The 25,746-nt window shown below is 38.3% G+C and overlaps 1 protein-coding gene across 31 annotated transcripts in view; it reads left to right on the forward strand.

Moving 5' to 3' along the window:
• The window catches only part of ANKRD12 (ankyrin repeat domain 12), a 134,606-nt gene that overhangs the window by 26,913 nt on the left and 81,947 nt on the right, over nt 1-25,746 (forward strand). For 22 of the 31 annotated variants that reach the window (XM_045378271.3, XM_074022888.1, XM_074022894.1 and 19 more), the window contains exons 2-3: nt 12,827-12,964; nt 25,595-25,742. The exons of 1 other annotated variant lie outside the window; for it this stretch is intronic. In XM_045378271.3, the coding sequence (XP_045234206.2) occupies nt 12,878-12,964; nt 25,595-25,742 (235 nt within the window). In that variant the 5' untranslated portion in view covers nt 12,827-12,877. Of the gene's footprint in view, nt 1-12,622; nt 12,715-12,826; nt 12,965-22,166; nt 22,208-25,594; nt 25,743-25,746 lie in introns of all 31 variants that reach the window. 8 more of the 31 variants (XM_045378269.3, XM_074022895.1, XM_045378273.3 and 5 more) reach the window with 2 other exon arrangements.

The following is a 25,746-nucleotide window of genomic DNA, read 5'->3' on the forward strand; positions in this document are numbered from 1 at the left end:
GAGGTATGTTCCTTCAATATCTAGTTTATTGAGTTTTTAACATGAAGGTATGTTGAATTTGATGAAGGCCTTTTCTGCATCTGTTGAGATAATCATGTGGTTTCTGTCTTTAGTTCTGTTTATGTGATGAATTATATTTGTTGATTTGTGTATGTTGAACCAACCTTGCATGCCAGGGATGAAGCCAACTTGATTTTTTTGTGTCTCTGTCTTCTTCAGTTCATCTCTGATCTTGGTTATTTCTTGTGTTCTGCTAGCTTTGGTGTTTGTTTGCTCTTGGTTCTCAAGTTCTTTTAGTTGTGATGTTAAGTTGTTAATTTGTTATCTTCCTAGCTTTTTGATGTGCGCATTCAGTGCTATGAATTTCCTTCTTAACACTGTTTTAGCTGCATCCCAGAGATTCTGGTACGTTGTCTCTTTGCCTTAGTTTCCAAGAACTTCTTGATTTCTGCCTTAATTGTATTTGTCCAGGAGTCATTCGGGAGCAGGTTGTTCAATTTACATGTAGTTATGTGGTTTTGAGTGAATTTCTTAGTCTCGAGTTCTAATTTGATTGTGCTGTATTCTAAGAGAGTTTGTTACAATTTCAGTCCTTTTGCATTTGCTCAGGAGTGTGTTATTAATACTTGTGATTATGTGATCAAATTTTGAGTAAGTGCCACGTGGTAATGAGAATAATATATAATCTGTTGTTTTCAAGTGGAGAGTTCTGTAGATATCTATCAGGTCTGCTTGATCCAGAGCTGAATTTAGGTCCTGAGTATCTTTGTTAATTTTCTGTCTCTGTGATTTGTCTGATATTGTCATTGGGGTGTTAACGTCTGCCACTATTATTATGTGTGAATCTAAGTCTATTTGTAGGTCTTTAAGAACTTGCTTTATGAATCTACGTGCTCCTGTATTGGGTGCATATGTACTTAGGATAGTTAGCTCTTCTTACTGAATTGAACTTTTTATCATTATGTGATGGTCTTCATCTTTTTTTTTGATATTTGTTGTTTTAAAGTCTGTTTTGTCAGAAACTAGGATTGCGACCCCTGCTTTTTTCTGTTTTCCATTGCTTGGTAAGTTTCCCACCATCCCTTTATTTTGAGCCTGTGTGTGTCTTTGTATGTGAAATGGATTTCTTGAAGACAGCATACTAATGGGTCTTGACTATACATTTTGCCATTCTGTGTCTTTTAATTGAGGCATTTAGCTCATTTACATTTAAGGTGAATATTGGTATGTGTGAACTTGATCCTGTCATCATGATGCTAGCTGGTTATTTGGCAGACTTGTTTATGTCTGCCAAATAGGAAAGTTTTTCCTTTCCATATTTAGTGCTTCCTTCAGGAGCTCCTTCAAGATGGTGATGAATATCCTCAGCATTTGCTTGTCTGAAAAGAATTTTATTTCTCCTTTGCTTATTAAGCTTAGTGTGACTGGATATGAAATTCTGGGTTGGAAATTGTGTAAGACTGTTGAGACCAGGTGCGGTGGCTCACGCTTGTAATCTCAGCACTTTGGGAGGCCGAGGTGGGTAGATCACCTGAGGTCAGGAGTTCAAGACCAGCCTGGCCAAGATGGCAAAACCCCATCTCTACTAAACATACAAAAATTAGCCGGGTGTGGTTGCACATGCCTGTAACCCCAGCTACTTGGGAGGCTGAAGCAGGAGAATCACTTGAACCCGGGAGGCAGAGGTTGCAGTGAGCTGGGATCATACCATTGCACTCTATCCTGGGCAGGAAGAGTGAAGCTCCACCTCAAAAAAAAAAAAAAAAAAAAAAAAGGTTGAATATTGGTCCCCAATCTTTTTTGGCTAGTAGGGCTTCCACTGAGAGGTCTGCTGTTAGTCTGATGTGTTTCTCTTTGTAGGTGGCCTGGCTTTTCTCTCTGGCTGCCCTTAACATTTTTTCTTTCATTTTGACCTTGGAGAATCTGATTATGTGTCTTGCGATTGATCTTCTTACTGGGGTTATCTGGATTTCCTGAATTGGAATATTGGCCCTTCTTGCTAGGTTGGGGAAGTTCTCCTGGATGATACCCTGAAGTATGTTTTCCAATTTGATTCCGTTCTCCTCATCTCTTTCAGGTATCCCAATCAGTCATAGGTTTGGTCTTTTTACATAGTCCCATATTTCTCGAGGTTTTGTTCATTCCTTTTCATTCTTTTTTCTCTATTCTTGTCTATCTTATTTCAGAAAGACACTCTTCAAGCTCTGAGATTCTTTCCTGTTCTTGGTCTATTCTGCTATTGATACTTGTGGTTGCTTTGTGAATTTCTTGTGTTGTGTTTCTCAGCTCCATCAGGTCAGTTATGCTCCTCTCTAAACTGGCTGTACCATTTAGAAGCTCCTCCATTGTATCATGATTCTTAGCTTCCTTCATTGGGTTGCAACATGCTCCTTTAGCTCAGCCAAGTTCATTTTCACCCACCTTCTGAAGCCTACTTCTAACAGTTCAACCATCTCAGCCTCAACCCAGTTCTGTGCCCTTGCTGAAGAGGTGTTGCGGTCATTTAGAGAAGAGGCACTCTGGCTTTTTGAGTTTTTAGCTTTTTTTTGCATTATTTCCCAACTTTGTGGACTTACCTACCTTTGATTTATGAGGCTGCTGATTTTTTTTTTTTTTTTTTTTTTTTTTTTTGAGACAGAGTGTCGCCCTGTTGCCCAGGCTAGAGTGCAGTGGCACGATCTCGGCTTACTGCAACCTCCGCCTCCTGGGTTCAAGCAATTCTCTTGCCTCAGCCTCCTGAGTTGCTGGGATTACAGGCACACACGCCACCATGCCCAGCTAATTTTTTGTATCTTTAGAGATGGTACTTCACCATGTTGGCCAGGCTGGTCTCAAACTCATGACCTCGTGATCTGCCCGTCTCAGTCTCCCAAAGTGCTGGGATTACAGGCGTGAGCCACTCTGCCCAGCTGAGGTTGCTGATTTTTTTTTTTTTTTTTTTTTTTTGAGATTGAGTTTAGCTCTGTCGCCCAGGCTGGAGTGCAGTGGCACAATCTTGGCTCACTGCAACCTCCGCCTCCCGGGTTCAAGCCATTCTCATGCCTCAGCCTCCGGAGTAGCTGGGATTGCAGGCACCTGCCACCATGCCCGGCTAATTTTTGTATTTTTAGTAGAGACGGGGTTTCACCATGTTGGCCAGGCTGTCTTGAACTTCTGATCTCAGGTGATCTGCCCTCCTTGTCCTCCCAAAGTGCTGAGATTACAGGCATAAGCCACCACGCCCGGCCAGTTGCTGACCTTTAAATGGGGTTTTCGTGGTGTCTTTTTTGTTGATGCTGCTGTTGTTTTCTGTTTTTCTTTTAACAGTCAGTCCACTTTTCCATAGGGCTGCTATAGTTTGCTGGGGGATCGCTCTGGACCCTAGTTGCCTTGGTCTTTCCCTTACCTGTAGGTATATCACCAGTGAAGGCTATGAAACAGCTGAGATGGCAGCCTGCTCCTTCCCCTGGGAGCTCCATCCCGGTGGGGGGTTGGGGGGATGGGGGGCAGTACTGACCTGTTGCCAGCCTGGACACTGCTGTAGGAGGTGTCTGGAGATCCCTGTTAGGAGGTCTCACCCAATCAGGAGGGACAGATCAGGGACCTGCTTAAAGAAGCAGTCTGGCTGCTTTTTGGTTGAGATCAGGTGTGCTGCACTGGGAGTAAGCGTTCCTTGCCCAGACTGCCTGGACTCTCCAGAGCCAGCCAGCCTAGAAAGGCTGAGTCAACTGAACCGCAGAGACATTGGCCACTCCTCCCCCTAGGGGCTTGTCCCAGGGAGAGATGAGAGTACTGTTCCTTTAACCCTGGCTGGAGTTGCTGAAATTCCTGCAGGAGGCCCCACCCAGTGAGGAGGGATGGGTTGGGGTCCCACTTAAAAAAGCAGTCTGGCCATGGTCTGGCACAGCAACTGTGCTGCCCTGTGAGGGACTCCTCCTCATCAGGACCACCTGGATTTTTGGGAGCAGGCTAGAACAGCTGGGTCAACTGAACTGCAGAAATGGCAGCCGCCCCTCCTCCTGGGAACTCATCCATTTTAGGCAGTCTCTAGCCTGTTGCACCAGCTGGTTAGAATTCCAAGCCAGTGGGTTGAGGTGCCATGGAAGTGAGGCCCACAGAACGACACTGCTTGGTTCCCAGGATTCAGCCCCCTTCCTAGGGGAGTTTATGGGTAGATTTCTCACTTTGCTGGGATTCTCAAGGCTGGAGTCTGTAAAACTCCCGGGTTTCTGTGTAAGCCTGAGCAACTGCTCTGCCAAGACTCCATACAGCTCTGTATATTGAACCTAAGGCCCTGGTGGCCTGGGTTCATGAGGGGATCTCCTGATCCATGGTTGCAAAGATCCGTAGGAGAAGTATGGTTTCCTGAGTGGGGTTACACAATCACTCACCGCTTCCCTTGGCTGGGGGTGCGGTTCCTTTGGCTCCCCAGTGCTCTTGGGTGGGCCATTGCCCCACCCTGCTTTTTTTTTTTTGTTATCTGTGGGTCATGCTGTCCTCCTAGTCAGTCCCGGTGTGAGAACCTAGACATTTCAGTTGAAGATGCTGAATTCACTTGCTGTTGTCATTCTTCTCTGAGAGCACCACGGACTGCAGCTGTTTCTAATTGGCCATCTTGGCCCCTCCTGCCCCCTTCTTGTCTTACAGGTGGAAGCTGAGGAATAATCCCAGTGCTTTGTGAAACTGCTATGAAGAATTTTCAAGTCAAGCTTAAGTTGGAAGATAGTGACTAGAGCAAACAGACCAAAACATTTATTTATTTATTTATTTATTTATTTATTTATTTATTTAATTTGTTCATTCCTGAGACAGAGTCTTGCTCTGTTGCCCAGACTGTAGTGCAGTGGTGTGATGTCGACTCACTGCAGCCTCCACCACCCAGGTTCAAGTAACTCCTGCCTAAGCCTCTGGAGTAGCTGGGAATACAGGCATGCATCACCACTCTTGGCTAAGTTTTTATATGACCAAAGCATTTAAAGCATTGATTCTGAGAGAACTCACTAAATGCTGCAGGACTATAAAGTGATCTGAAAATAGACTTTCTGTATTTGGAACGCTTCTGTAGATACTCACTTGTGTTATACATGTGCAGTCTCCATGTCTGTAGCATATAGATTTGCAAATTCTATTACTTCTGTTCCCCGTAGTCCTCTAGGCCACATTGGCAACTAGAGGTGTTTTTTTCTCTCAGTCCTATCTTGTAAATAGTCTGAGTTGTCTTTCTCTGTTACTGGATTTTCCTCCATTTCTCCCTCCTTTTGTCAGTGTTCAGTAGTTTTTCCTCCACAGAAATGGTCCCAAGGCTTCTGTCCTTCTTGATCACTTGATCAGCTTTTCAAAGTCTCCTCTGTTTTTGTTTTGTTTTGTTTTGTTTTGTTTTGTTTGAGACAGTCTTGCTCTGTCACCCAGGCTGGAGTGCAGTGGCACTATCTCGGCTCACTGCAACTTCTGCCTTGCTGGTTTAAGCAGTTCTTAAGCCTTAGCCTCCTGAGTAGCTGGGACTGTAGGCGCGTGCCAGCACACCCAGCTAATTTTTTGTATTTTAGTAGAGATGGGGTTTCACCATGTTGCCCAGGCTGGTCTTGAACTCCTGAGCTCAGGCAATCTGCCTGCCTTGGCCTCCCAAAGTGTTAGAATTACAGGCGTGAGCCACCACACCTAGCCAAAACCTCTTTTTGACAAAGTTCAGCCTCATCCTATAGGTGATTTTGTACTCTCTGCTAAGATAAAATTTTCTCCAAATTCAAATTGTTAGCCTTAGGATGAAGGACAATTCATGAACAAAAAAGAACTATTTGTTTCCTGAAGAGTCAATTTAGTTATTGTAGTAAGAATTTTGTCAAACAAGACTTGTTGTACTGCACTTACCTCAGCTTTCAAGAAGGATGTTAATCTGTGTATCATTGCTGTTGTCTTGAGTTGTGTGTTTTGATTCTGCTAGTCTTGTTATTATAACTTAGCATTAGTTTAGTGACATTGCTATGATAATGATACTGGTTATCTATGAGGAGTCACAGCTAGGTGAACATTTCTGTTTGCCTAATATCTTTGAATGATAGAAAATTTTAGTTTTGGTTATAGTTTTGACTGAATTAGAAAACAGACAAATACCGTTCTGTTTTTTTGAGACTGGGTCTGGCTCTGTCACCCAGGTTGGAGTAGCACTGTTGCCCGGGCCAGACTGCAGTGGTGCAACCTTACCTTACTGCAACCTCTGCCTCCCAGGCTCAAAGAGTCCTCCCACCTCAGACTCCCCAGTAGCTGGGACTACAGGGACATACCACCATGGCCAGCTAATTTTTAAATTTTTTCTAGAGACGAGGTTTCACCATGTTGCCCAGACTGCTCTCAAACTCCTGAGCTCAAGCAGTCTGTCTGTCTCAGCCTACCACAGTGCTGGGATTACAGGTGTGAGCCTCTGTGCCCAGCCCAAACTCAGTTCTTAAGGTGCGTATACTTAAAAAAAAAAAAAAAGGCATCTGTACATCTTCTTCACCCAAATGATGTTTAGTTTACACTAGAGTTTTTGATGTATGTATATCTTGGTACCTCAGAATAGCAACTAGAATGTTTTGCCTTCATTATAAACAAAATTATTTAGAAATAGCAGTGATATTGAACAATATATTTTTAGTATCCCTTGAGTGATCCCAAGTAGTAATGCCATTTGGAAAAAACCACCAAAAGAATACTGGGTTATTTTGTTTTAGAAGAAGGTATATTTTACTGCTGTAAATTAGAGTGGAAAACGGTCTAATAGCATACATTTAGAGAATGTTAATCCTGAAAGTCAGTTGCTGTTCAATACATAGACTGGTCTGTAAGGAGCAAGAACATACTAATTTTAAGGGAAGAAACATCTTCAAAGGCAGAACAGAATCTGTAAACTGCATCATTTAGCCATTGGATAACAAAGTCTACAGTAGAGCTTGCAGCTGGTTGGCTTACACAGGAAAGTAGCCCTGAACAAGTATTAATACCTCTGTGCAGCCCTTAGGGCATGGAAATTGAAGTGCAATCTGTGTAATAGCCACCAAGATTGTTACACAAAGATTGGAGGAATATGAAGAACTCTTCTTAGCCACATGAAGATACCACCAAGTATTTTCATTTAGCAAGTGGCTGTACCGCTATACATCTTGCCCGTCCCCTCTCACCCTCCAGCCACATTTGAGAGTTCTAGTTTCTCACCAACATTTTTGGTCTTCTTAGTCTTTAATTTTAACCATTCCGGTGGGTGACATCTCATTTTTATTATTTTAAAAATTTAATCGTTTAATTGACCCATAATATTTGTACATATTTATGGGGGTACATCTGATGTTTTGTTCTATGCATAGAACATGTAATGATCAAGTCAGATTATTTAGGATATTCATCACTGAGTATTTGTCATTTCTGCATTGGAAACATTTCAGGTCCTGTCTACTAGCTATTTTGAAATATATAACCTATTGTTGTTAATTATAGTCACATACTGTGATGTCAAACGTTAGAACTTATTTCTTCTATTTATGTTTCTACCCTTTAACCTCTTGTCATCCCCCACCGTCCACAGATACCCTTCCTAGCCTTTGGTATCTGTCATTCTCTCTACCTTCATGAGATCAACTTTTTTTAGCTCTCACATATGAGTGAGAACATCTCATTAATTTTCCTGGTGACTAGTGAGGTTGCACATCTTTTCCTGTGCTTATTTGCCATTCACTATATGTTCTTTGCTGAACTGTTAAAAAATCATTTGCTCACTTTTAAATTGGGTTATCTTATTGATTCATAAGAGTTATTTATATGTTCCAGATATAATTCCTTCAGAATTATATAATCTGGATATAAGTCCTTTATAAAGATGTGATTTGCAAGTATTTTCTCCCAGTATGGCTGGCTTTTCATTTTCTTAATGCCTTAACGGGATCATTTAAAGAGCAGAAGTTTTTATGATGTGTAATTTATCCACTTTTTGCTTTCGTAATTTCTGCTTTTCATTGCCTATTTAAGAAATCTTTGTCTAATCCAAGGCCACTAAAATATTCTTTTTTCTGCTAGAAGTGGTGTAGTTTTAGCTCATAAATTTAGTGTTTTTTTTTTTTTTTTTTTGAGATGGAGTCTCACTCTGTCCCCCAATCTGGAGAGCAGTGATGCGATCTCCGCCCGCTGCAAGCTCCGCCTCCCGAGTTCAGGCCATTCTCCTGCCTCACCCTCCCCAGTAGCTGGGACTACAGGCACCTGCAACCACGCCCGGCTAATTTTTTGTATTTTTTAGTAGAGACGGGGTTTCACCATGTTAGCCAGGACAGTCTCGATCTCCTGATGTCGTGATCCGCTCGCCTCGGCCTCCCAAAGTGCTGGGATTACAGGCCTGAGCCACCGTGCCCGGCAAATTTAGGTTTATGATGCATTTTGAGGTAATTTTTCTCTGTGGAGTGAGGTAAGGGTCAAGGTTCTCTCTCTTTTTTTTTTTGCATTTGGATATATAGTTTTTCCAAGACCATTATTGAAAGGAATGTATCCTTTTCCCAGTGAATTACGTTGACAGATTTGTTGAAAATCTGTTGGATTGGATGTATATGTGTAGATCTGTTTCTGGACTTTCCATTCTGTTCCATTAATCTATAAGTCTGTCTTTAGTAAATACTGTCTTGCTTACTGTATCTTTGTTAGTAACTATGGAAGTCAGGTGATGTGAGTCTACCAATTAATTTTTTCCCAACATTATTTGGACTTTTCTAGGTTCTTAACATTTTCATATACATTATAGAAACAATTTGTCAGTTTCCAAAAAGAAAAAAAAAGGATCCTGGAAATTTGACTAGGATTGCCTTGAATTTATAGAGCAATTTGGAGAGGCTGACATTTTAACAACATCGAGTCTTCTGATTCATGAGCATGGCATATCTCTCTATGTATTTAGATCTTTTTTCACTTCTTTCCGAAGTGTTTTGTATTTATCATTGTACAGTCTTATTATATACATTTTGCTATATTCCTGAGAATTGTGTTTTTGATGCTATCGTAGGTTATGTTTTTAATTTTAATTTCTAATTGCTTATTGCTAGTATGTAGAAAAAGTTTTTCACATATTCACCATGTATTCTTACACATATTTTGTTATATTATCCCTAAGAATTTAGTATTTCTGGTGCTGTTGTAGGTTGTATTTTTAATTTTAATTTCTAATTGCTTATTGCTAATATGTAGAAATAAATTAATTTTTATATATTGATCATGTATTCTATGTCCGAATACTTCCTATACGCATGTATTAGTTCTAATAGCTTCTTTGTAGATATCTTTGTCTACATAGATTATCATGGTATCTGGAAATAAGGCCATTTTACCACTTTCCAAGCTGTATGCCTTTTTTTCTTGCCTTATTGAAGTATATGGGACCGCCAGTAAGTGCAATGTTGAATAGGAATGGTAACAGCGAACTCAACATCCATGCCTCATTGTTGATCTTAGAAGAGAAAGCATTCAAGTTCCCTTCTAATTCTGGTTTGCTGAGAGTTGTTTATTATTAATGGGTATTGAATGTTATCTAACACATTTTCTCTTATCTGTTGAGATGGTCATATATTTTTGTGGTTTGAATTAATACAGTAAATTATAAAGATTGATTTTTTTTACGGGGACAGGGGCAGGGCCTCATTCTGTCACCCAGACTGGAGTGCAGTGGCGTGATCATGGCTCACTGCAGCCTCAACCTCCTGGGCTCAAGCACTCCTCCCACGTAGCTGGGACCACCTGCACGGACCACCATGCCCAGCTAATTTTTTTATTTTTAGTAGAGGTGGAGTTTTGCCATGTTGTCCTCAGGCTGGTCTTGAACTTTTGGGCTCAAGCTATCTGCCCACCTTGGCCTCCCAAAGTGCTGGGATTACAGGTGTGAGCTCCCATACTTGGCCTGGTTTAACTTCTTTGTTGTCTACGAACAAACTTTGTATGGTTTTAATTAAATTTGTTGAAGTTTGTTTTATGATACAGAATGTGGCCTATCTTGGGGAATGTCCTGTGTGCCCTTGAAAGAGTATTCTGTTGTTGAGCAGATATTTCTGTAAATATCAATTAGAACCAACTGATTAATGGTGTTTTTCTGTTCTTATATAATCCTTGCTGATGTTCTGTCAATAAAAAGTATAATAGTTGAAGCCTCCAGCTGTAGTTATGAATTTATCTGTTTTGTCTATCAGTTGGCAGTTTTTGTTTTCATGTATTTTGAAGCTCTGTTGTTGGTTGCGTACATATGTAGGATTGGGATGTTGTCTTAGTGTATTGACCCTTTTATCAATATGTCATATATAATGTCCCTCTTCGTTCTGAAGTCTGTTTTGTTGATATTGTTAATATAGCCACTCAAGCTTGCTTTCTTTCTAAGCACTTGGAAACTCAAGTACTTCCATGGGTTCTTTTTCCATTCTTTTATTTTAACCTACCTATTATTATATTTGAAGCGAACTTCTTGTTGGTTTTTTCCCCACTATCTGACATTCTCTATCTTTTGGTGTGTTTAAGCCATTTGTGTTTTATATAATTATTCGTATTTGGGGTTAGATCTGTATCATTTTATAATTTTGTTCTTTCTGTTCTTTGTTGCTCAATTTTTCTTTTCCTGCCTTCCATTGGATTATTTGTATTTTTTTAATATTCCATTTTAACTTACCTAGTGTGATTTGTATTACTTTTTGTGTAGTTATTATATAGTGATTGCTTTAGGGATTACAGTATACATCTTGCACCCAGAAGCTAACTCAATATTAAATGCTTAATGTTTGTTGATTGAAGGAATATTTTTGGAATCCAGTTGTGATTTTTATTGTTACTGGTGGCATTTTTCTAAGTAGTTATTGAGAAATAATATAAGCTTTTCTTTACATAGAATCTATTTAGTATAATAATATTGCCCTGGCCGGGCGCGGTGGCTCAAGCCTGTAATCCCAGCACTTTGGGAGGCCGAGACGGGCGGATCACGAGGTCAGGAGATCGAGACCATCCTGGCTAACACGGTGAAACCCCGTCTCTACTAAAAAATACAAAACACTAGCCGGGCGAGGTGGCGGGCGCCTGTAGTCCCAGCTACTTGGGAGGCTGAGGCAGGAGAATGGCGTGAACCTGGGAGGCGGAGCTTGCAGTGAGCTGAGGTCCGGCCACTGCACTCCAGCCTGGGTGACAGAGCCAGACTCAGTCTCAAAAAAAAAAAAAAAAAAAAAAAAAAAAAATAATAATAATAATAATATTGCCCTGTAGAATGTTCTCAGAAAATATTTGGCACTCTTTTAGTTCACTGATAACTTGCTTTGCTTCATCTACAAAGGAGACATCGTTTTATCTTCACAGTCTCACTTAGGCCGATGTTTATATCAGAAGCAAAAGCTCAGTTTTGCTTTTGAGCCAGTCTTTTTGTTTTCATGTGGCTCATAACTTTAACTCCATACGCTTTACCAATGGCTAGCTTTGAGGACAGTGCTATGTTTAAATGATTGTTTATGTTAATGAAACAGTTGAATGGCCCCAAGGTAAGTTCTGCTTCTTGAGTGTAATGTTAAAAATGTTTCTTAATTTCTTCAAGTTTGTTTCCTTCTCTATAAAATGAAAGATCTGAACAATTTTTCTTTAGTAGTTTTTTGTATTGTAATGTAGTCTAATTTAATTATTGCCAGATTAATATGGTTTTGATAGTTTACAAATTAGTTCAATTTATTTAAGGGAGTTTTGGTTTTGTTTCTGTCAAAACGAAAGAAATTTTAAAGCACTAACAGGACAGTAGATTTTACTAATATTCTGTTCAAGGTGTCTGAGTTTTAATAATTTACGTAGATACTAGAATGACAGCTGACTTATATCTATGATATCCATCTGTAGGAGATTTATAGCATGAAAGAGTTCAAAGTAATCTTGTCAGTCATTCTGCTTGTTGTTGTAGCCGAAGTAATACTCCCCTTGGCCAACAGCCTCAATCTAGCCCAGTGCTGTGCAGTAGACCTTTCTGTGATTACATAAATGTATATCTATGCTGTATAGTACAGTGGGTAGTTTAATTTCGTTTTAATTAATTTTAAATTGCCACATGTAGGTAATAGATTATCTGACAGCAACATAGTTGTAGCCTCATAGGTTCCTCTTTAACATGTAAAACCCCTTGGAATTTTTTCTGCATCATTCAGTCATCAACTTGTCATAATCATAAGCTCTTGGGAGAATCTTTGACCTATTAAGCTTGTAGAATAGGAAAGAGAAGGCTGAATGAATTGGAAATAAAATAATGTATACAGTGGTGATTGCAGTACAATAGAAGTATATTAGTGAATAGTTTGATAAAGTGACTAAATGGCTGAGGATGTTCAGTAAAGAAAATAAACTGCTCTAGGGATTTTAAACGGGAAGGATTTAATGTAGGGAATTAGTTGTTGTAAAATTACTGATCAAACCTAGCAGGTTCTTGATTGGGTCTTCAGAAATGACTTCCAAACCAACACGAAACTACAAGGGCATCGATTAGGAGCTCCCATTATGGATTCCTACTGAAAAGAGAAACGTTTTGTCACGGCTTCCACTTTCACTGCTTCTGGATACCCAAAACTGGAGATGTTACTTGTCTAGAGAATATGGGAAGATATTTATAAAAGTAATTCTCCTTTCTTTTCAGTGACAAGCTGAGTGGACTTGACTAAGAGAACCAGAAGCTAAAATAAAGCGAAAACTTATTTTAGCTTAGGATAGCCTCTCTGAGAAAATAAGGTATCTTACAGAGACAGAGAGAAAACAAATTGAACTAACTTTGGTTCATAAACTTCAAGTAGGTTCTATTGTATATGTATTCAAATAACCCTTACCTATCCATTCTTTACAGATCCAGGATGAGAAGACTGACAAAAGAAGCAGCTAGCTGAACAGCTATAAAATGCCCAAATCTGGGTTTACAAAACCAGTTCAGAGTGAAAATTCTGACAGTGACAGCAATATGGTAGAGAAACCATATGGAAGAAAGGTATGTGATTATACTAAAGATTTGTTGACTTTTTGAACTGGGAAAAAGACTCCCAATTAAGTATTTTTAGTAATTTCTCATCAGATAAAAACCAGTATGGATGCTGGGTAAACCCAAACCATTTATGCTCTTTAGAAATAAATTGGATTCCTGGGGAAGTGATTGTTTATCATTCCCTAAGGTGAACACACAACTACTAAGTAAAACACAATTACTAAGATTGTGCAATTAAGAAATAATGATTGAGAGAGGGAAAAATTTTTATTATTAGTCATTGTCAATGACATGTAATTCTGTCTTTTTATATCTATCCTTTTTCATTCTTATGTAATTTAGACCCTCAGAACCTTCATTTGGACTCCTGCAATTTGTCTCCTAACTGGTCTCACTATTCCTAGTCTCTCCTTATCTCTGGTTTTATACATTGTCTTTGAATTTTTTTCTGTTTGCTTTTTTAAGTCTTTTTTAAAGCCATTTTCTTATGGAAAGATGTCTGAGGTGTTCCCAGACATTTTTAGCTAATGAAATTGTGCAACCATCATCACAATAAAGTTTTAGAACTTTGCCATCATTCTGGAAAGATCTGTGTTGCCCATTTGTAGTCAGTCTCCACTGCAACCCCAAACCCTCCAGGCAACCCCAAATCTGCTTTCAAAATCAAGTATAAGTTTTCAAACTATTCTTTTCAAAATCGTTTTGAGTCCTTCATGATTTCATATAAATTTTAGGATCAGCTTGTCAGTTTCTAGAAATACCTGCTGGGATTTTGAAAGAATTTTATTGAATTTTTTCATTGCATCTGTAGATCACTTTGAGTCGTATTGCCATCTTAATATTGTCTTCCAATCCCTGAACATGGAATATCTTTTCATTTACTTAGATCTTCAGTTTGTCTCAGTAGTGCTTTGTAGTTTTCAGTGTAAAAGTGTTGCATTCTGTTGGTAAATTATTTGTGAGTATTTTATTCTCTCAGTGCTATTATGGATAGTTTTATTTTGGGTTCTTTATTGCTAGTACAGAAATATAATTATTTTTGATGTAGTTATCTTTGTATCCTGTGATCTTACTCAATTATTAGTTCTAACAATTTGTAATTCCTTAGGACTTTCTACGTATGGCATCATATTATCTGTGAATAAAGATAATTTTACTTCTTTTCCAGTCTGGATATTTCTTGTTTTGCTTGATTACCTTTATTCCCCCACTTTTTTCCCCCGATTGCACTGGCAAACTCTTCTTGATTACAGTATTTAGTCCACTTACATTTAATGTAATTATTGATATGACTTATATCTGATGATAATTTATATGTGCAATTTTGCTCTTTATTATATATTCCATGTGTTTTTTGTTACCTCTTTTATGTTGCCATTTTTGGTTTTAAATATTTTTCAGTGTACTATTTTAATTTCTCTGATTTTTTAAAACTGTGTTTTTTGATTTATTATTTTAGATGTTGATCCTAGAGATTGTAATACACATCCTAATTGATCACAGTCTACTTACAGGTTGATCTTGACACAATTCCAGTAAAATATAGCAGCTTTGTTTCAATATAGCTCCATTTTCTTCCTTCGTGTTATTTATATAACATCGATTAATCTGGATATGTTATTAACCCAACAAAAGAATGTTATAATTGTTTGATACAAAATGTATCTTTTAAAGAAACAAGAGAAATCTGTGTTTATGAAGTTTCGGGTTTCCCCATAAATTTACTGATTTTGGTATTCTTAGTTTCTTCCTATAGATATAAGTTACTATCTGGTATAAGAATTTTCCTTAGTACTTACTATAAGGCAAGTCTTCAGCCATGAATTCTGTCAGTCTTTTTTTGATCTAGGTAGGAATATCTTGATATTGCCATTTATTTTTTCCTTTTTGAGGCAGAGTTTTGCTCTGTTGCCCAGGCTGGAGTGCAGTGGCATGATCTCAGCTCACTGCAGCCTTGACCTCCCAGGCTCAAGCAATCCTTCCACCTCAGCCTCCTGAGTAGCCAAGACCACAGGTGCACACCACCATGCCCAGAGATAGGGTTTCATCATGTCATCCAGTCTAGTCTCAAATTCCTGGCTTCAAGTGATCCACCTGTCTCAGCCTCCCAAAGTGTTGGGATTACAAATGTGAGCCACCATGCCCTGGCTGATTTTGCCATTTTTAATAAATAGCTTCATTGAGATATAATTCACATATCATACATTTAAAGTATACAATTCAATTGTTTTTATATTTACAGAGTTGTACAGTCACAACCACAATCAATTTTAGAAGTTTCACCCCAATATATACTCTTGAGATAATGAGAAAGATAAAAAATAACATCTTAATGTTATTATGAAGATACTGACCTTGCAGATCTCCTCAGTTGGTCTCAGGGACCATAATTTGAGAACTGCTGTACCGGTGTAATAAGCTCATTCATGAAACTACTGAGTGTATAGTGATGGGAGGAAAAAAGGAGAGAATGCTACTTAACAGGTTCAGGGATAGCCTAACAGTAGAATAGGTACTTAATCTGTGTTCTCAAGGTTGAATACATATTTGACCAGAAGGAAAGTGAAAGTAAAGGGTAGTATAAGTGAAAGAAACAGCAAATGAAAAACTTGTTGGGATGTAGCCTATGGAGGATGGGAGGTGAGTCTAGCACTAGACAAAAAGCAGTTCATTGTAGCCTTGTGTGCCTTGTGAAGGATCTTGGAACTTATTCTCTTGTCAGTGACTTGGGAGGGAAGGGTCATAGAAAGACCAGTCAGAGTGCTGTTTAATTAAATATAAGTAGGAGGCAGTGTGGACAGTGGCTTTCGGGATGAAGAGAAGTTGGCTGATCAAAAAGCTGTTGAATGAATTAAACTTGTGCGTGGAGAAAAAATTGTCTGGGTCCACTCTGATGCTTGTTTACGTTACTAGGTTAATGATTGGGCCATTTCCTGAAAGGAAATTCAAGAGAAGGAACAGGTTGTTTGAATAAATTTGCTTTGTACTTGCTGAACTGAGTTGGCCCTGGGAACATCCAAGTAGAAGTGGTTAGTAGGCAGTTACATGAGAGTGTAAGAACTCAAAACAAGGCTAGATTGGAAATAAATATACGAGGATTTGTAGAAAGTAAGTATGCAAAAGAGTGTACAAAGTGTGTATAAAGTGGCACAAGAATGGAGGAGGATATACTCTGAGGAATTCAAATATTTTAGGAGGAGTGAAGAGGCAAAGGAAGAGGAGGACAGAGAGAGAACCAAGGGAGTTTCCACAGAGAATGGCTAGGGGAGGAGAGAGTCTGCATTGCCAAATGCAACAGAGAGTTTAATAGGAAAGATGAGGCCATTGACGCATTTTAAATGACCTTGATGAAAGTAGTTTGCGTGGAGATGTGGAGACAGAATACAATGTTAGACTTTAAGAAAGCATCAGAACTTTTATTTCTGCATGTTTAGGTATAGTGAAGGTTACATTTGTGGAAATTCATCTGGGCTGCTTGATGCCACTTTTTGTATTTGAATTTATAAGGCTAAACTCAGTGAAGCTTTAATTGTTCCTGTGTACTTTTCATGTATCTTTTGAAAGTTGTCACTAAATAAGTAGTGCCTGAATATTGCCCTCCTAAAAGTTGTAGTTTCTTTTATTTTCTTTTCTTGTTTTTTTTTGAGACGGAGTCTCACTCCGTCGCCCAGGCTGGAGTGCAGTGGTGCGAAAAAAAGTGTGATTTCTTAAAACTGTAACAACAATAGCAAAAACCAAATATTTCACTAACGTATTTCTATTTAAAACATTCATTAGTTAAGTTAACAATACTTGTTAATCATTGGATTTATAAAATAAATGGCAAGAAAGAATACAAACTATTACATTCCTCTAGTTAACAAATGTTTGGCTTACATAAAGGGATGTATTTATTCTCAGTCTCTGTTTAACTGTATGTTTTTCAGGATCACTAGTTTGGGTAAGGATCAAAAGCTCTTTTAAGGCAACATGCATTGTACTTAAATTGCCATGCTTTGGGATTTCAGTGCAATTTGATGTCAAAAGCTATTGTTAGAAGTATTTTCCTCAGTTTTTGTGAATATTTAACCCCTTATTTTACCTTGAGAGGAAGGGCTGTAGTTTTTATTCCAAAGATGCTAGGTGTAGACCATGTTGCTGCTCGTTTTTAAGACAAAGTGAGTAAGTTGGGGTCGGGGGTAGAAGGCATGACCATTATTCACGTGTATATTTTCACTGCATGTTTCTTTGATTGTCTTTTCATAGTGAGTGGCGTTGAAGCCAGCTTCTGGGTTCTGCTAAGTTGTTTTTCCCCCATAACATTTTTAGAAATGAGGCTGGGCATGGTAGCTCGTGCCTGTAGTGTGTGCTTTGGGGAGACCAAGGCAGGAGAATTGCCTGAGGCCAGGAGTTCAAGACCAGCCTGGGCAAGACCCCCATCTCTACCAAAAAAAAAAAAAAAAAAATTAGCTGAATGTGGTGATACACAACTGTATTCCTAGCTACTGGGTAGACTGAAGTGGAAGGATTACTTTAAGCTACAATGAGCTATGCTTGTGCCACTGCATTCCAGCCTGGGCAGCAGAGCAGGAGCCTGTCTCTCTCTATTCCTTTCTGATTTTTTTGAACAGTTCTCTTAGGTAAGTAGACACCCCGTTTACAGTTCAATATGACAGACTATTGCTGTTATGAGGTCCTAAATTAATAAAATAACCTAAACCAAAATTTCACTCCTTAAATTCATTTAAGTAGAGCATAACTTAAATAATCGTATTTTATAGCAATTTAATTTTTATGTAAAGTCCTCTCATTAAATACTAAAATAGTTAGGATTTTGGCAAGAATATTCACACCTTTCACTGCTCATCTGTGTTCCTTTCCTCCCATTGATTCTAGTTTAGTTTAGAAATTTCTCTACTACTTTTAGCTGTAAATCAGTATTTATAATTTGCAAAACAGATCTTTTATAAAATCTGTTAAGATAATCTAAAACCTGGTTAAATTCATAAAATGTGAGAGGGGATGTTAATTGTTTTAACCATCTGAATAGTTCTTTCGTATCTTTTCGTCATCAGTGTAGTTCAGACATTCATTATTTCCTTTCCAAGTGACTATTGATAATTTTTTTTTATTATCCAAGTATTATAATACATGTTCGTTGTGAAGAATTAGAAAATACATTTAAGAATAATGAAAATAGAAATTACCAATTACATTGTCAACAACTGTGAAGTTTCTGAGATTTTACCCTACTTGTAAGCTAATTAGCTTCATGGATGCTGGCAGAAGACACAGTTGCTAGGTCAGTGATGAGGGAATATTTGCTACTCAGCAATAGCAGTAGCCGGAGTATCAGTGTGTGTGCCTGTTCCCTGAGCTTCACTTCTCACAAGGGGGATGCAGTGATGGGCAGATGACAACTGCATATGCAGTGGGTTGTATTACAGGGTAGAAACCCCAAATCTTTTATGATGGGCAGTAAGTCTGCCTGCACTTTTCCCTAGAAGGAGACATTATTACACTGGACAGCAAACAGGTATGTCCTTTGCTTTAGAGGGAGACACTATGTCTCTCTTTCTAGGCTGTTTATCATACAAATAGCCATGAAAAGATAGTCCAGGACAAAGGAAATTAGTGTTTCTGCTTGCAAGATGTGCAAAAATGCAAGAGAGACATAGAGAATTATGTCCCAGCACAACTGTAATGGCACCACTGACAGATAGCTGTTAACATTTTGGTTTACAGGCGTACCTCATTTTATTGCCCTTCACTTTATTGTGCTTTGCAGATAATTGTGCTTTTTACAAATTAAAGATTAGTGGCAACCCTGTTTTGAGCAAGTTCATTGGCAACATTTTTCCAACAGCACGTACTCACTTGTTTCTGTGTCACATCTTGATAATTCTCATATTTCCAACTTTTTCATTATCATTATGATTATTAGTGATCTTTGTTACTGTTGTAATTGTTTTGTGGGCACCACAAGCTATATGCAGAAAAGATGGCAAGCTTAATACTGTATGTGTTCTACTACACTTACTGGCTGTTCTCCCAACTCCGCCCCTGCTTGGGCCTTCCTGTTCCCTGAAACAGCAATTTTGAAATTGTATTTCAATGGTCTCTAAGTATTCAAGTGAAAAAGAAGAGTGGAATGTCTCTCATTTTAAGTTGAAAGCTCTGAATGATTAAGCTTAGGAAGGTATGTCAAAAGCTGAGACAGCTTTTGCACAGGAAAAGTTCTTGAAGAACATTAAAACTGCTGTTAAAGTGAACACACCATAAGAAAGCAAAACGGTCTTATTGCTGATACGGAGGCAGTTTGGAGTGGTCTGGATAGAAGATCAAACCAGCTACAATATTCCCTTAAACTAAAGTTCAATCCAGAGCAAGGCCCTCTCTTCAATTCTGTGAAGCCTGAGAGAGGTTTGGAAGCTGCAGAAGAAAAGTCTGAAGCTAGCGTAAGTTGGTTCATGAGGTTTGGTTTAAGGAAAGAAGCTGTCTCCATAACATAGAAGTGCAAGGTGAAGCACCAAGTGCTAATGTGGAAGTTACAGCAAGTTATCCAGAAGATCTAGCTGTGATCTTTGATGAAGATGGCTACACTACAGATTTCAGTATAGATGAAATCGCCTTCTATTGGAAAAAGATACCAGCTAGGACTTTGAAAGCTAGAGAGGAGAAGTCAATCCCTGGCTTCAAAGCTTCAGAGGACAGGCTGACTGTCTTGTTAGGGACAAATGCAATTGACGACTGTTAAGTTAAAGCCAGTGCTCATTTTCCATTGCAAAAACGCCAAGACCCGTAAGAATTATGTGAAATCTACTCTGCCTGTAGCTTATAAATGGAAAAACACTGCCTGATGACAGCATATCTGTTCACAGCGTGGTTTTCTGAATAGCTTAAGCCTACTGTTGATACCTACTAAGAAAAAAGGATTATTTTCAAAATATTACTGCTTATTGACAACATGTCAATGAGCTGTCACTCAAGAGCTCTGACAGAGACATACAAGGAGAATAATGTTTTCATGGCTGCTGGCATGCAATCCATTCTGCAGCCCATAGGTCAAGGAATAATTTTAACTTTTCAAACAAGCCTTGTTAAAGAAATATGCTTTGTAAGGCTGTAGCTGCCATAGAGAGTGATTCCTCTGATGGATTTATGCAAAGTAAATTGAAAACCATCTTGAAAGGATTCACCATTTTAGATACCATTAAAAACATTCGTGGTTCATGAGACGATGTCAAAATACCAATATTAACCAGAGTTTGGAAAAGTTGATTCTAACACTCATGGATGACTGAGGGGTCCAAGACTTTAGTGGAGAAAGTAACCGTGGATGGGATTGGAAAAAGCAAGAGAATGAGAGTCAAGTGGAGCCTGAAGATGTGACTGAATTGCTGAAATCTCATAATCAAACTTGAAACCTAGTTTTAAAACAACTTTATAAGCAAAACACTTGTCTTTGAAGCTCCATTTCATTGGCAGAAGAGAAAAAATAGCTCATCTTTCTTGTGGATGAGGAAATAAAGTATTTCTTGAGATGGAATCTACCCTTGGTGAAGATGCTATAAACATTGTTGAAATGACAGCAAAGGATTTAGTATATTGCATAAGCTTAGTTGATAAAACAGCAGCAGAGTTAAAGAAGATTGACTCCAATTTGGAAAGAAGTTCCGTGGGTAAAAGCTGTCAAGAACATTGCATGTTACAGAGAGATCTCTTGTGAGAGAAAGTCAGTTCACACGGCGAACTTCATTGTTGTCTTAAGAAATTGTAATAGCCACCCCAACCATCAAAAACCACTGTCCTGATCAACGAACAGCCATCAACCTGAGGCAAGACCCTCCACCAGCAAAAAGATTACAACTTGCTGATGGCCCATGCTATCCTTAGTATATTTCAGTATATTTAGTACTTTAAAATTAAAATAGGCATATATATATTTTAGGCATAATAGTATTGCACACTTACTAGACTACATCATAGTGTAAACATAATTTTTGTACTGGGAAACCAAAAAATTTGTGTGACTTGTTTTATCATTATAATTGCTTTATCATGGTGGTCTGGAACTGAATCTGCCATATCTCCAAGGTATGCCTTGATGTTGTTCCCGACTTTTCTGATTATATATGTGCATGTGTGTATATATATTCTTGTTTTCTGGATACATTTTTTACCATTTTTTCTATCTTACTGAGATGACAGAGGCTATCAATACATCATTTAATAGAATTAATAGAAGATAATTCTTACCATTGATGCTTTCATTATTATGTATGATGGTTGTTGCCAGTTATTGGGACAATAATGTTAAATGAAAAGACTCCAGAAATGTTTTAAGATAATAAACCTAACAGAGTTATGGGCCTAGTATGTGCTAATGAGAGTCTCTTGAATTCGATAGAGTATTTCTACTCTTCGGTAATACAGAAATTTCACGACTATCAAAAATATTTCTTTTGAAAGTTAAAGTGTTAAGAATCTCACAGAAACCCTTTGTTCAAATACGCCTTGAAGGACAGTTTTATAGAGGACATAACAAGTAGTTAGCAGTTATGAATAGTTACACTTATCACCGTATTGCACGGGAGAACATATTCCATATATTCCTATGCTGTTTTCTTTCAATATGATATCACATAGGTTTTTTTTTTTAAACTCATTTTGTAGCACAGACCTGTATCCTATATAGCTGCAAGGGAGAAGAGATTTTTAAGTGATTCTTAAATCTTTTATTCATAACAATGATTCATTTTCTAAGGCAAGTTACTGGAGTTTTGTTGGTTAACCTGTGTATTAGCTGTGTCTTTTTATTTTCTGTATTTCTGATGCTTTGACTTCTCAGGCATTGCTGACCATTGAGATACTATATCTACCAGGCCTAGCCAGTTCCTAGAGATAATAAACTCACTGTGAGCACATCTTTCATTCGCAGACTGACCTATCTAGACCCCACATCCAAATTCCCAACTTTGTTGGGCTCTCGCATTCTGGGCCACTAGCCATCTGTCCTGATCACCCCAGAACCAGGTATCAATTAGAGAAACAGCTCCTATATCCCAGAGCCCGCTGAAATTATTCAAGGTAGCCAATCCCAAGCCTGCTTACCCTGCTTCACACTTTCTTTCCTGTGGAAACTACAATAAAGGCTCTTGCTCACATTTCATCTTTCTTCTTTTACCTCTTGACCAACCACCCTGATGCTTCCCTGTGTGGTCTGGAGTGGCATGATGTGGCATGGCATGCCCCCCACCCCTTGGAACTGTGAGTAACAATCTTTTCCATAGCAGTAATATCCTGATTTGTTGGTCTCACCATATAATAAAACCTACATTTTGAACAACCTTATAAGCAAAACACCTTGTCTTTGAAGCTCCATTTCATTGGCAGAAGTGAAAAAATAACTCGAGGATTTTGCTTGAAAGCTTGGAAATTGATCAAGAATGAATGTAGAATTTATTGTTATTATTATTGTCACTTTGTTCTTGCCATCATCTGGTTTTCTTTAATGTTTTGATACAGTGAATTAAGAGGTTTTCTGTCCATGAACTATCCTTGCATTCTCTAGAATAATATATTCTGAGATACTGAATTTGGGTTGATAGTCTGTTAAGGACTTTTGCATTTATGTTCATAAGTTGATTTTTGTCTGTAATTTTGTATCTTGTACTGTTTTTGGTATGTTTTATTTTAGACTTTTAAAATGAATTGGGTAACTTCTAATCTTTCTGTGCTCTGGTATTTATAAGAAATGGAAAATACTTGTTTCTTGAAGTTTTGTTTATTTGGTTAAAACTCTGTTGTAAAATCTTCTGGAGTAGGTGCTTTTTTAAACATATGTTTCACTATGGATTTATCTTTTTTTTCCTCTTTTTTTTTTTTTAGAGACAGGGTATTGCTCTGTCACCCAGCGTGGATTGCAGTGGCGTGATTATAGGTCACTGCAGCCTTCTGTCTCAGCCTCCTGAGTAGCTGGGACTACAGTTGTGTGCCACTGTGGCTAGCTAGTTTTTAAAAAATTTTTATGGCGATGAGGTCTCACTACGTTGCACAGGCTGGTTTCAAACTCCTGTCCTCAAGTGATCCATCCGCCTCAGTCTCCCAGAGCATTGGGATTACAGATGTGAGCCACTGCACCCAGCCTGATTTACTGTTTTCTATGGTAATTGGTCTATTCTGGTTTTCCCTTCCTGTCATCCTGTCATGAGCTCATTTTTAGTAATCCATATATTCCAAGGAAATTACCGAATTTTTACAGTCTGTAAGTTTTTTAATAGTATAAAACTAAATACAGCATTTTTTTTTTTTTTTTTTTTTTTGGATACAGGATCTCACTCTGTTGTCCAGCCTGAAGCACAGTGGTGAGGACATGGCTCACTACAGCCTCAATCCTCCCAGCTCAAGCAATCCTCCTGCCTCAGCCTCCCAAGTAGCTGGGAACACAGGCGCATGCCACCATGCCTGGCTAACTTTTAAATTTTTTTATGGAGACAAGGTCAAGGTCTCCCTATGTGGCCCAGGCCGGTCTCAAACTCCTGGGCTCAAGTGGTCCGCCCACCTCGGCCTCCTAAAGTGCTGGGGTTACAGGCATGAACCACCATGCCCAGCCAACAGCATTCTTGCATAACTTTTTAATATTCCCTCTATAGTTGTATTCAGGCTCAATCTCAGTGTTGTTGTTTTTTTTAATCTTTTCTCTGATTTTCATTATTAGATTTCACCAAAGGTTTGTTTATTCATTTGCTCTTTTAGAGTCATCTTTTGTATTAATTTGTCATGCCCCTTTTTCCTCCTCATCTCTCCTTTATTTTTCATCTTGGATTGAAAACTGGTATCTTTTATAGTCTGAATCTACTTTTCATTTGCTTTTGAGAATCTCTGCAATCATGATAAATATCACTTCTTATCATAGCTTGGGAATGTTCTTTTAAGATCTCCTGCTAAGGCAGTGTGGCTTAGTTATCAGTATGAAGCACATTTCTCACAAAGGAGTTGTCATGCTCTGGTTTTAGATGTGCCATATCAATTTGGATGTTTGATTATAGGAGTGAACTTCATATTACCTATAGGTCACTTCACCTAACTGGGCAGGTACACAGTATTTTTATTTGGTATGTCATTCTTTTTCTGAATTGAATTATAAATCCATTTCTGGTTTTCTGATTTAAGAAATAGGGTTGTAATCTACTGACCTGGATAGATTATTCTTTGGTTCCTGTGACCCTTACATATTTTCTTCTTTATTGATAAATAATAGTGGTTCTCAAACTTTACTATGCATCAAAATCATGTGGCAGGACTATTAAAAACAGATCATTAGGCCCTAGCCCCAGAGATTCTGATTCAGTAGGTCTGAGATTTTGCATTTCTAGTAAGTTTCTAGGTGATGCTGATACTGCTAGTCAAGAAGCCTTTTGAGAACTGCTGATACAGATTATTTATTTATTTATTTATTTATTTATTTATTTATTTATTGAGACAGAGTTTTGCTCTCATTGCCCAGGCTGGAGTGCAGTGGTATGATCTCAGGTCACTGAAGCCCCTGTCTCCCAGATTCAAGCGATCCTCCTGCCTCAGTCTCCTGAGTAGTTGGGATTACAGGCACCTGCCACCACACCTGGCTACTTTTTTGTATTTTTAGTAGAGACAGTATTTCACGATGTTGACCAGGCTGGTCTCGAATTCCTGACCTCAGGTGATACCCCCACCTTGGCCTCCCAAAGTGCTAGGATTACAGGCATGAGCCACTATGCCCAGCCAACTTTATTTTTTAAATAAAATACCATCAGTTTGATTCAATTCAGAATTGCTTTTTAAAATTTACATATTCATTGGCGCTACATCTAGATATAGTGGTTCTATTCAAGATATTTTGTTTTACTGTTGTTTTAAAATTGTTGTTAGAAGTACCATTCAACCCAGCAATCCCATTTTTGTTTACCCAAAAAAATATAAATTGTCCTATTACAAAGACACATACATGCGTATGTTCATTGCAGGACTACTCACAGTTGCAAATACATGGAATTAACCTAAATGCGCATCAACAGTAGACTGGATAAAGAAAACGTGGTATATGCACACCATGGAACACTATGCAGCCATTAGAAAGAATGAGATCGTGTTTTTTTGCACAGCAACATGGATGGAGCTGGAGGCCATAATCCTAAGCAAACTAATGCAGGAATAGAAAACCAAATACCACGTGATCTCATAAGTGGGAGCTAAACATTGTGTATACATGGGCATGAAGGGAACAGCAGACACTGGGGCTTACTTGAGGGTGGGAGGAGAGAGAGGATCAAAAAACTGCCTATCAGGTACTATGCTTATTACCTGGGTAATGAAATAATCTTTACCCCAAACCCCAGTGACGTGCAATTTACTCATATAACAGACCTGCACAGGTACCCCTGAACGTAAAATATTTAAAAATAAATATAAAATTATGTTATTAAATAAGAGTAGGGAAATATGAAACAGGTTAGGAAAAAATATAGTTGTTGAAGCTGAGTCTTGAGTATATTGAATACAGTGATATGTAACACTGTCTCTCTTTTTGTGTATGTTTTTCCCCAGTAAGGAGGGGTTTCTATACTGTATTGCTTAGCTAATGTTGATATAACTTTACTCTATTTGACTTTTTAATAGAGTAAAGACAAGATTGCATCCTACAGCAAAACTCCAAAAATTGAACGCAGTGATGTGAGCAAGGAGATGAAAGAGAAATCATCCATGAAACGTAAACTTCCTTTTACCATTAGCCCATCAAGAAATGAAGAACGAGATTCAGACACAGGTAG

Source organism: Macaca fascicularis, chromosome 18, assembly GCF_037993035.2.
Source record: "Macaca fascicularis isolate 582-1 chromosome 18, T2T-MFA8v1.1".
Lineage (NCBI taxonomy): Eukaryota > Metazoa > Chordata > Mammalia > Primates > Cercopithecidae > Macaca > Macaca fascicularis.